The sequence below is a fragment of the Salvelinus alpinus genome, chromosome 30 (assembly GCF_045679555.1).
Source record: "Salvelinus alpinus chromosome 30, SLU_Salpinus.1, whole genome shotgun sequence".
Classification (NCBI taxonomy): Eukaryota; Metazoa; Chordata; class Actinopteri; order Salmoniformes; family Salmonidae; genus Salvelinus; species Salvelinus alpinus.
The window spans coordinates 24,133,171-24,146,018 of record NC_092115.1 but is presented as its reverse complement, the minus strand read 5'-3'; the positions used below and the strand labels follow the sequence as shown (position 1 = coordinate 24,146,018).

Here is a 12,848-nt window from a genome sequence, read left to right as displayed (position 1 = left end):
AAAAATCGGAAACATTTTGTCCAAAAATCATGCAGAAAAGTTAATCCATGCTTTTGTCACTTCAAGACTCAACAACTGCAATGCTCTACTCTCCAGCTACCCGGATAAAGCACTAAATAAGCTTCAGCTAGTGATAGATACGGCAGCTAGAATCTTGACTAGAACAAAACAATTCCCTGTTAAGGCTAAGGCGGAATTCAACGTTTTACTGCTAATCTATAAAGTGTGTGTGTGTGTGTGTGTGTGTGTGTGTGTGTGTGTGTGTGTGTGTGTAGGACTTGCTACTACCTATCTTGACAATTTGGTTCTGCCGTACATACCTACACGCACGCTACGTTCACAAGACGCAGGCCTCCTTATTGTTCTATGAATTTCTAAGCAAACAGCTGGAGACAGGGCTTTCTCCTATAGAGATACATTTTTATGGAATGGTCTGCCGACCCATGTGAGAGACAGACTCGGTCTCGACCTTTAATTCTTTACTTAAGACTCTTCTCTTCAGTAGGTCATATGATTGAGTATAGTCTGGCCCAGGGGTGCGAAGGTGAATGGCAAGGCACTGGAGTGATGAACCCCCCTTGCTGTCTCTGCCTGGCCGGCTCCCCTCTCTTCACAGGGATTGTCTGCCTCTGACCCTATTGTGGGGACTGAAGCCCTGGCTTGCTAGTGCTCTCCCATGCCATCCCTAGGAGGGGTGCATCACGTTGTGCCAGGCTTTTTCTCTATACTCGATTTGAGTAAGTTGATCTTCCTGTCCGGTTTTGTGCCCCCTCGGGCTTGTGCGGTGGGGGAGATCTTACTGGGCTATACTCCGCCTTGTCTCACGGTAGTAAGTTGGTGGTCTGTTAATATCCCCCTGGTGGTGTGGGGGCTGTGCTTTGGCAAAGTGGGTGGGGTTATATCCTGCCGGGTTGGCCCTGTCTGGGTGTATCGTCGGACGAGGCCACAGTGTCCCCTGACCCTCCCCGTCTCAGTCTCCAGTATCTATGCTGCATTAGGGCTAGGGTCAGTCTGTCTTATCTGGTGTAATTCTCCTGTCTTATCTGGTGTCCTGTGTGATCTTAAGTATTGTTAGGTTCTAAGTTCTTGTACAAACCCAGACAGACCCCAAAGGAAGCTCAAGCGAGATTTATTACACCCAACAGGATGTAGTGGCTGCATAGCACAACATACAAGTCACTTAAGCACATATTTATACCTCCTTGTATGTCTTAAGATAAACAATCAGTCTCTGTTGCTGGGCAGGAACTGAGTCTGTTCCTCTTATTGGTATGTCGTGGCCCAGCCTGAGCCCAGAACCTTTGTGGGCAGGGATGTGTGTGTGTGTGTGTGTGTGTGTGTGTGTGTGTGTGTGTGTGTGTGTGTGTGTGTGTGTGTGTGTGTGTGTGTGTGTGTGTGTGTGTGTGTGTGTGTGTGTGTGTGTGTGTGTGTGTGTGTGTGTGTGTGTGTGTGTGTGTGTGTGACAAGACTTCAGTTAGAGTGTTGTTGGGTGGGCCCCTCTCTCAGAGGTTATTCCCTCTTCAACTGTTGTCCTCACCTCAACCTCGATGTTGAGTTCCACATCTCTCCTTACTCTAGTTCCACAGAGACTAGCCTAGCTTACCAGGAACTGACACTTGACTGTTTCCTTTTACCTACTTCCTTAGCAATATGAATATACAAAAATGCAAGAGCATGTCTGGAAAGACAGACACTTGCTGTACTTCCCGTTGTCACTGCAATAACACACACACAAGCTCCAACATCCTAACCAATAACAAGTCGATACTACTAATAAGCTGTTTATGCAGTTATAAACAGGCTCATTATGTAATTAAAACAAGCTCAAGTGTCACACAGTCTCCAACAGTATGCTCCCTCTTATTCTCCCATCTCTCTCTCGCTCTCTCTCCCTACGGCCATGCCTCAAGACTACCTGGCCTGACGACTCCTGGCTGTCCCCGTCCCCAGTTCACCTGGTCGTGCTGCTGATCCAGTTTCTGCTGTTCTGCCTGCCTATTCAATATGGAACCCTGACCTATTCAATGTGCAACCTTGTTCCAGACCTGCTGTTTTGACCCGCTCTCTCTCTCTCACTCTCTCTCTCTCTACCGCATCTGCTGTCTCAACCTCTGAATGATAGGCTATGAAAAGCCAACTGATATTTCCTCCTAAGGTGCTGTGCTGTTACACCCTCTATAACCACTGTGATTGTTATTTGTGATTAACGTTTCAACATCTTGAAGAACGATCTGGGCTTAATGCCCATGTACTCTTATAATCTCCACCGTGCACAGCCCTTAGAGCCAGGTTCCTCTCTAGGTTTCTTCCTAGATTCCTGCCTTTCTAGGGAGTTTTTCCTATTGTTGAAATCGGCTAAACTTTGAACATTGCGATATTAAATAAATTATAGGAAAGAAGCATAGAATCAAAGGAGTGAAAGAGACTGGGTTTTATGTCAGAAGTTAATGGTTCTCTGAAGAAAGACAGACGGCTTTGCAATGTGTTGGGTGGACGGGAGGAGCAACATGCTGATATAGGGGAGACAGATGGACATCTGTGGATTAGGTGAAGGAGGGGTTGAGGTCAGGAGGTGAGGTCAGATTTTTAGGGATAGGGGGCAGTATTTTCACTTTTGGATGAATTGGTGCCCAAATTGAACGGCCTCCTATTACTATTCGATAGAAAACACTCTGAAGTTTCTAAAACTGTTTGAATTATGTCTGTGAGTATAACAGAACTCATTTGGCAGGCAAACTTCCAAACAGGAAGTGAGAATTCTGAAAAGGGTCGATGTGAAAGTCATCGCCTATTCAATTCCCTGTAATTTATGGATCTGTTTGCACTTCATACGCCTTCCACTAGATGTCAACAGTCAGTAGAACGTGGAATGAAGCCTCTAGTGTGATGTGGGACCGGATGGGAGGGGAATGAGTCAGTGGTCTGGCAGAATGCTAGTTTCTAGTCATGCGCGCTGGTCATGGAATGGTCATGTGTGCCATTACTTATACAGACATGAAGAAATGCTCCGGTTGGAACGTTATTGGATATATATGATAACAACATCCTGAAGATTGATTCTCTACTAAGTTTGACCAGTTTATTCGACTTGTAATATAACTTTTTGAAGTTTTCGTCCGACGTTTGCCTTCACTTGCGCCAGTGTTTGGACACGTGTACTACACATGCTCGCTAAAGTTGCTAATTTGACATAAGTAATGGACATTATCGAACAAATAAAACTATTTATTGTGGAAATAGGATTCCTGGCATTGCATTCTGATGAAGATAATCAAAGGTAAGGGAATATTTATGATGTAATTTCGTATTTCTGTTGACTCCAACATGGCGGAGAAATGTTATTTATATTTGAGCGCCGTCTCAGATTATTGCATGGTGTGCTTTTTACTAAAGTTTTTTTTAAATCTGACACAGCGGTTGCATTAAGAACCAGTGTATCTTTAATTAAATGTAAAACATGTATCTTTCATCAAAGTTTATGATGAGTATTTCTGTTATATGACGTGGCTCTCTGTAATTACTCCGGATATTTTGGAGGCATTTCTGAACATGGCGCCAATGTAAACCGAGATTTGTGGATATAAATATGCACATTATCGAATTGTGTAACATGATGTCATATGAGTGTCATCTGATGAAGATGTTCAAAGGTCAGTGATTAATTTTATCTCTATTTCTGGTTTTTGTGAAAGCTATCTTTGGCTGGGAAAAATGGCTGTGTGTTTTTTGGATTTGGTGGTGATCTAACATAAATATATGTTATGTTTTCGCTGTAAAACATTTTAAAAATCGGACCCGATGGGTAGATTAATAAGATGTTTATCTTTCATTTGCTGTATTGGACTTTTTAATGTGTGAAAATTTAATATTTCAAAAAAATATTTTTGAATTTCACGCGCTGCCTTTTCAGCGGAATTTTTTTGGGGGGGGGGGGGTTCCGCTAGCGGAACGTGTGTCCTAGAAAGGTTAATGGAGTAATAAGGGTTTAGTATCTTGTTACCCTCTTCCTGTAGAACCATAAGATGTAAGGATTGAGAGAAGGAGGAGTGTCTTAAGTGGGATGTATATAACTGTGATGGTGAGAAATGTTTTGCTGTCTGAATTACAGCTGTACAGATCCTTTGGGCAGAATTAAACTTGGTTAAAGCTTCTCTAGTGTCCGTGAGTTACTTACTCTGAAAAATAAGAACCTAACAGATGGCAGGATTCATCACGATTTGTAGTCAAACTAAAGAGACCAGATCAGTGGAGCAGAGCTGGCAAAAAACAAGGTAGGCTAGTTCCTATATCTGTTTCCACTCATTTTGACATCTTGGGGAGTTGAGAATCGTTGGCTGAACTAATTATGGGACGCGGACCTGGAGAGCCTAAGTTTAATTCTATAGGCCCATTGTGTAACGACCGGTCGTAGCTTTGTGGTATATGCTAGTACCATAAAGTATATAGTAAGTCCCGAGCAGGATAGATCCTGTGGAGGGTAAGTCTTATAGCGAGTAAGTTAATGGTTCTCTGAAGAAAGACAGATGGCTTTGGAATGTGTTGGTTGGACGGGAGGAGCAACATGCTGATATAGGGGAGACAGATGGACGTCTGTGGATTAGGTGAAGGAGGGGTTGAGGTCAGGAGGTGAGCTCAGATTCCCTTAAGGGAGTAATAAGGGTTTAATATCTTCTTATGCTCTTCCTGTAGAACCATAAGATATAAGGATAAGATGTAAGGATTGGAGAGAAGGAGGAGTGTCTTAAGTGGGATGTATATAACTGTGATGGTGAGAAATGTTTTGCTGTCTGAATTACAGCTGTACAGATCTTTAGGGAAGAACTAACTTGGGTAAAGCTTCTCTAGTGTCTGTGAGTTACTTACTCTGAAAAATAAGAACCTAACACTAGCCACTGTGCTTCTACATCTGCATTGCTTGCTCTTTGGAGTTTTAGGCTGGGTTTCTGCATAAACACTTTGTGACATCTGCTGATGTAAAAGGGGCTTTATAAATACATTTCATTGATTGAATTTGATTGAAATCACTTTTTCACGTGGCCAAAACTGACAGCTGAAAAAAAAATGTGTTATGAATAACTACAGTAATTAATTGCTGTGGCATAATGCATCTGTGCACTCTATCAACCTCCTTGGAAAGGTCAAATCCTCGTTTGAGATTTCTGTTGTGATTTTCTATTAATTTAAACAGGTCTGAATTTGACATTTCAGCGGGTGTTTCCAATGGTCTTCAGAAGGCCTAGCTTTGTCCACTCTCAGCAAATGACAAATGGCTTTTCAAAAAAGGACATACATTCTTACCCTTTCTTTTTCACAATTCCATATCCCCAGAACCCCAGAAATAAAACAAGAACATTTTTGGAACATGAACCAACAATGGATGCCCTCCAGGAGCTTATTATACTTTACATTTTCTTCAAGTAAGGTATCTCCAATCAATTAGAGGTCTTACCTTTGCTGATGTCCTGGTACTCCAGCCACAGCTGCCTCTGGACCTGCTTGTTGGGGTACCAGATAGTGCAGGCCTCCTCGAAGCCGTACACTGCCTCTTGTACAAAGTGATTACCAAACTCCCTGAGGATGGAGACAAAATCACTGCGGAGGGTGGCACCGTCCAGGGAGTGGATGGCAGAGCTGAACGCTGATAGGAAACACAGTGAAGGAGTTAGCAACGGACAGGCTATTGACAAATCCATAGTGCCCTGTGTAAAACAGCAAAAGGAACATAGAAACAGACATAATCTGACACACACAAAAAGTACCAGTATTTACTGTACATGTATGATGATACTTATTTTTACTACATTCCATACTCAGAATAAATTATTCTGTCTATGAACAGAATTGTTTGTTCGTTTTTAGGTCAAAAGTAAGTAAGACTCAGCTGCCGGTATTATAAAATACGAAACATAAGCATACTGTACACTTATGCTGCACTTCAATTTCAAGTTTTAGGTAAACGTCCTAATGAAAACTCAAGTTTGTGAAATTATGAGCTATGACAGTGATCAGACTGTGATAAAAGTGTCATCTGTAAACTTGAGTCTTTCTTTAAGTCTTAAATTGAGCCTTCATGAAGTCCTCATAGTTGAGTCATTAGTATTTACACTTGCTGGTGTTTTTATATCTTTGGGAAAACACTAAATAACATGTACAGCTCTTCAACTTTTCCATTATCATTCAAGAGCCCTAACATTAACATCCCACCACTCACAACAAGCTACTCCCACACCACATTTACATTATGAAGCAACAGTGATGAATGACACAGAACAGTCCTTGTGAAAGATGGTCCTTTGGTATCAGGTGTAAAAATCAGTAACCACCCCCCACACACTTCTGTGTCGGATGAAATATGAAGACCTACAACAGTAAGAGTAATAGAGCTAGTAATAGAACATTCCTATCGGATATGCATTAGTAATGACACATCTATATACAGTATGTAATGTTTATGTTATATTACAAAAACGTGTGGCGAATTAACACAAAATGCATACAGATACATACGCTAAATGATACATATGGTAACCATAAGAAAATAATACGAAAACAAATCCAAAAACCATTCAAGCCCAAATAAACTATTCTGCAACTTTCTGTCAGTCTGAAAACTCATTACACATTCATATAAAAACTTTTAGCATGTTGATGTGGGCTGTTCAGATGATGAAGCATCACCATATGGTAAAACATTAGATCAAAAAATAGCTAAATAGAAACTCCAAAAGATCCCAAAAAAGAATAGTATGAAGAACGTCAAGGAGCTCTACAGCAACGTACTCTCAACAGTAGAGAGCCCTTCTGAGAAGTAGTGCTTCACTAAATACTAGGGATGGGCATTTGAAATGATTTCCGTATTTGAATAATATCATTATATTTTTTGGGGATATCCGGATAGTCGAAATGAACACTTCAATAGAGATTTGATGGCGTGATTTAGCTGAAATTACTGAAGCTGGAAACATATCTCCCTCACTAACTTTGAGCATCAGCTGCAGCTTACCGATCACTGTACCTGTACACAGCCCATCTGTAAATAGCACACCCAACTACCTCATCCCCATACTGTTATTTCTATTTTTTGCTCTTTTGCACCCCAGTATCTCTACTTGCACATCATCATCTGCACATCTATCACTCCAGTGTTAATGCTAAATTGTAATTATTTCACCACTATGTCCTATTTATTGCCTTACCTCCCTAACATTACTACATTTGCACACACTATACATAGATTTTTCTATTGTGTTATTGACTGTACATTTGTTTATCCCATGTGTAACTCTGTGTTGTTGTTTTTGTTGCACTGCTTTGCTTTATCTTGGCCAGGTCGCAGTTGTAAATGAGAACTTGTTCTCAACTGGCCTACTTGGGTAAATAAAGGTTAAATAAAAAAAGTGTACTTAAAAAAAAAAAGGAGAGCTGGTGCCCTGCTTGTTTCAGCAGAAGGGTGGGGGAGGGGCAATAGAGGAGCAGGCGCTGGTGTGTGTGACAGTCTATGTGTGTGGCACGGAGGGAGCGCGCGAGAGAGAGAAAGTATGGAGTCAAATCCGATTCAAAAGTCGAACAGGTTTGAGATGGAGCGTGTGAGCGAGCAAGATGAAACATCATTGCAGAGCAAATACATGAGTCGAGTGTGCAGAGGACGGGTCCCGCGAGCGCAGGCCAGCGTGGTGTGCGCAAATTAAACTTGAGAGCTTGCGAGTGTGACTCTGAGCGAGCAGAACTGCATTTCCGCACCTAGTAAATTCATTTGAGAGCAGAGATTTTTGCTACTACATGTCAAACTCGTACTACATGTCAAGACCCACAACAAATTTCCAGTTTGCGCTCCAAAATCCATTTTGCTCTCTAATTTCATATTAGGGAGATTTCTAGCCAATGAACATAGCCTGTAGCAGTCTACTGAATCGAAATTGCTCAGGTTATGTAATCACGGCTTGATTGCTCTCTAACCTGATTAAAGGGGACGGTAAAAGGTAATAACAATAATAATAAATAATAACAATAATTAATAATAATAAAGAAGGCAGTTCGATAGTTTTTCAGGAGCGTAATCAGTAGAGTAATCAACTATGATTTCAATATTGAAATTGAAGTATGTAGTTAATTGATCTTCTGTTATTAAAGCAGGCTATTAATGATGCAAACTAGGTTAACGTCAGCTAGCTAAGAAGCTAACTACTAACTAGCTAGCTAACTAACGTTATTGATTTATCCCCATTAGCCGACGCCAATGGTGACAGCTAGTCTTACTGGGGTCCGACACATAACAAAAAATATATTACAGACAAAATACTTTACAATTGACAAACATTTTAAAACATTAACATGTAGTGTGTGTGTGCACCTACAGTACCAGTCAAAAGTTTTTCTTTACTTTTACTATTTTCTACATTGTCGAATAATAGTGAAGACATCAAGACTATGAAACAATGCACATTAAATCATGTAGTAACCGAAGAAGTGTTAAAGAAATCAAAATAGATTCTTCAAAGTAGCCATCCTTTGCCTTAATGACAGCTTTGCACACGCTTGGCATTCTCTCAACCAGCTTCACCTGGAATGCTTTTCCAACAGTCTTGAAGGAGAGGTCAAGTTCCTAACCAAATAATAGACAATATTGTTAACCGTTAACTGCATATTTTAAGATAAAGTTTGATTGAAATATAGATTTAATAACTTTTACCCTGTCAGTTTTTGTGCAGTAAAAGTAAATGAGAATGACCTCAAACCATTTCTCTCTCTCCATCACTCTTTCCATGCAGGTCCACTGGCACTAATATGTTCTCTGCTCAGCTGACAGAGACAAGAGATACAGGAATCCATTATGCTCCAAGTAGGTTACCTTGGCCCTCCTGTAGGCACAGCACTCTGGGGACTTCCTGCAGGTAACCATGATATTCACCAATCACCCCTGTAACTTAATCATTAGTGGTACTGAGAGTTCCTCTAATTTCTTTGACGCTGTATGAAGGTATTGTGCATAGGACATGTGTCACGTAGAGAGGATGATGACTAACTGCTGTCTATTGGTTAGAAAGATGGTTCAATACTGAATGTATGTGATAGTCATTGCTAAACAATATGAGTATTGTAGGTAAGGGATAAAGTGAAAACCTATAGGAGGATAGCTCTTCACGAGGTGGGTTGGTCATGAAATGACAGCAGGCTGTTCAATACTGAGCCATGGTGACTGATAAGCGCCGTGGATTGGTACAGGGCAATTCCATGGTAACAGAGTGATGCTGAGACTCATACGTTTCACTCTAAAATGTATGTCATACAAACCAATGATTGCAAATTGTTAAAAGTAGTTAGTCCTTGTGCATAGAGTTATATGGTCAATTTCCCTTTGAAATCATTGTTTTTTGTTTGACATACATTTTATAGTGAAACATCTGAGCATCATGATTCCATGATACCATGGAATTGCCCTATAGCTTGGCTCAGTCACACCTCATGTGTTTTCACTTATTTGGATAAATTATTATCCATAGTTGCCTCATTTGATGCAGCCACAGGCGTCTTATAATTGATTGTTACCTTGAATGCAACATTAAGATGTTAAAACATGAACTCTGTCTGTGACATTTCCTGACTTCTTATTTTCCTCTCTCTGTTCTCAGGAGACAGGTCAGTGTGTGTAGAGAGAACACGTTTGACCAGGTGGAGTCAGGCTTCTACTTCATCACCCTGGCCCACTACGCCAATGAGGCAGAGGATTGGTCCAGTGAGTCACCAACTCATCGTATGCCTTACACAACTCAGCACATATGTATTGCTCCACCTTCCTCAAACTGTAATGTCCTACTTTTGTTGATCTTTTTACAAATGTCTATGGATAGTACAGGGATTTTAAATTGGGAATTCGACTCCAACCTAAATCTAATTCCATCTCCTGTATTGTTCTGCCCTATCTATAGATTATGCTGATGCTCCACTGTAAGAACCTGGAGATCTTCATTGGTTCTGAGGGAGGTGACGTGGCCACAAACAGTGCCTGGAACACCTTCCAGCGCTACTGCTGTCTGGAGAACAGCCAGAGGGTGGTCAAGACACCTGCTGTAACTTAATCTTTAGTGTGTCAGCTCTGCTGCACCTGGGAGCTAAAGGTATGGCACCACACTCCCAACAGTCATGTATTCTTAAACATACTTGAATGTTCATTTATGTGCAATCAGCAGTTGAAACAATAACAAAGCGTTCTCCCCGCCCTGTTTCGGTAAAAAGCTGAGGGATTAAAATTCATAGACAGAGCTACGGATGCAAGGACTGACCATCGCGCCTCCTAAAACCCCATTAGAGGAGACGACCCAAGTTCCTCACCTCAGACCTCCTCCGATGGGTTTTGAGAAGGATGCGAGTAGAGAGAAAGTGAGGAGTTGAGCAGAGATTAATTGGGACAGAGCTCATGTCATTGTTTTGGGTGGAAACTTATGTTGAATGATACATTTATTCTGTTTGCACTTATATCTTTGTTCTACTCGTCCTCTTTCCACAGATGACTCTAGCTTGCTGATAACATCTGACTTGATGGGACTCCTGTATTACTGACTATATAAAATAAAATGTCCAATGCCAAATGGAAATAATTTCAGATTCTGTAATTGATAGACAATGGTAGTTCCAATCACACAATTTCTATAAAACAAATATATTTTCCTTAGTGCAATGTTTGGTGAATGCATGGTGTTGTTTTTTCCACAGTCCTCCTTTGAATGCTGTGTGTACTGATTTAGTTCTAAACGGCCATCATCAAGTCAATCCTCACCTCCTCCATCACTGCAACATATTGTACAGTCTGCTGAGAGGGTCATTGGCTGCCACCTACCCTCCATTGAGGTCCTGCACGACTCCAGGGCAAGGAAGCGTGCAGGAAAGATCATTGCTGACCCCTTCCACCCCCTCTTCCAAAGACTCCCCTCTGGAAAACGGTTCAGGTCAATCATGACCAAAACCTCCTGCCACCTGAACAGTTTGTTCCCCAGTGCCGTGGTCCTCACCAACTGGCCACCTGGTACACGATGATCCTCTCATCCATGGACATCGCATTCTGCACTATTCATAAACAGACTATGCACCCTGCACTATCATCCCAGAACTACACATTGCGCTTTGCACTATCTGCACATCTCATACATGCATAGTTTATGTATGTGGATCTGTGTCAATTCTGCATCTATATATTATTTTTTTTGTATTCTGTTTATCGTCTGTCTGTACATTCTGTTTATTGTGGCAGCACCATTTCACAGAGTCAAATTCCTGTACATGTGAATAAAGCTGATTTAGCTGGTTTATCATGTCAGTTAACATTCTATTATTAGGGACTAGTTATGTACTGTATGAACTGTAGCAGATTCTCCCTTTTGTGTGTCCTTGGGCTTAAGAATTCTCTTCGGTCATTGTCACACATTCCTATAGGCAGGAACTCAAACAGGAATTACCCATCGTAAGGACTGTTCAATACTGGTCTGACCAATCGGAATCCATGCTTCAAGATTGTTTTGATCACGCGGACTGGGATATGTTCCGGGTTGCCCCTGAGAATAACACTGATGTACAGTTGAAGTTGGAACTTAGGTTGGAGTCATTAAACCTCGTTTTTCAACCACTACACAAATTTCTTGTTAACAAACTATAGTTTTGGCAAGTCGGTTAGGACATCTACTTTGTGCATGACACAAGTCATTTTTACAACAATTGTTTACATACATATTATTTCACTTATAATTCACTGTATCACAATCCAGTGGGTCAGAAGTTGGACATCTACCGTCCTGTGAGTTTTCAGTCCAACCCTAATTTAACACACCTGATTCTACTAATTAGCTGCTCAACAAGACCTTAACTAGCTGAATCAGATATGCTAAATTTGGGTTGGAATGAAAACCTACAGGACAGTAGATCTCCAGGAAGAGGGTTGGGGAGCCCTGATAAACAAACAGCTCTGCAGTCCATCGCAAACAGAATGCTTGTAATAGCCAGTCACAACACTGGACTGGCCAATGGCAGGAATTTGCTTGTTCATCCAACAATCCAGTGAAAGTGACCAATCTAAGGTTTCTAGACACGCACCTGCCTTTATTAAGCCTGCCCACCTGAAATCCAAACCAAAGGTGTCTTGAGCGAGAGCAATTTTAGAAATTGAGAGTGAAAACTTGACAATGACAAGTGACTATTACTGGTGAACAATTTAATGCATTCGAATAGATTTTTTTACACATTTGAAATATATTTATTTGTTTACATTTCTATATGTATTTTTGATCTATGACTGACGTTCTGCTCGCTCAAAGTCACACTTGCAAGCTCTCAAGTTTAATTTGCGCTCTCAACTGGCCTGTGCACTCGCGGGACCCGTCCTCTGCTCACTCGACCACATTTATTCTCTCTACCCAGTGTTTGCTTGCGCAATGATGTTTAACTTTTGCTTGTGCGCTCCATCTTGTGTGCGTTCGACTGTTGAATCGGATTTGACACCATAGTAAGTAGCCAAAACGACTCGCGCTCGTTAAACAAGCTTGTTGCTCCCATAGGTAATATGTCATACCATCTGGTAGTGCCTGTCTTGACTGCATCAAATCAATGAAAAGAAGCTAGTTAGCTACAGTAGCAGGCTAGCTAGCTAAAGTAGCCAAACTAAGTTGGCCAGCTAGCTAACTAAAGTAGCCATGATAAGTTAGCCAGCTAGCTAACAAAAGTAGCCAAGCTAAGTTACTAAAGTAGCAAGGCTAATTGATGCTATTTTGCTGCTCTCCCCTGTCCTTGTCTAAAGGAACTCCATCCATATGAAACAACAGCCTACATGTTCATTGATCATTGTAGTATACTCCTTCCCATTT

General features: G+C 41.2%; 1 protein-coding gene across 11 annotated transcripts in view; it reads right to left on the bottom strand.

Annotated features, from left to right (window-relative positions):
• The window catches only part of astn1 (astrotactin 1), a 246,781-nt gene that overhangs the window by 97,327 nt on the left and 136,606 nt on the right, over window positions 1-12,848 (bottom strand). For all 11 annotated transcript variants that reach the window (XM_071377340.1, XM_071377345.1, XM_071377341.1 and 8 more), the window contains one exon: window positions 5,450-5,638. In XM_071377340.1, coding sequence (XP_071233441.1) covers window positions 5,450-5,638 — 189 coding nt within the window. The remainder of the gene's footprint in view (window positions 1-5,449; window positions 5,639-12,848) is intronic.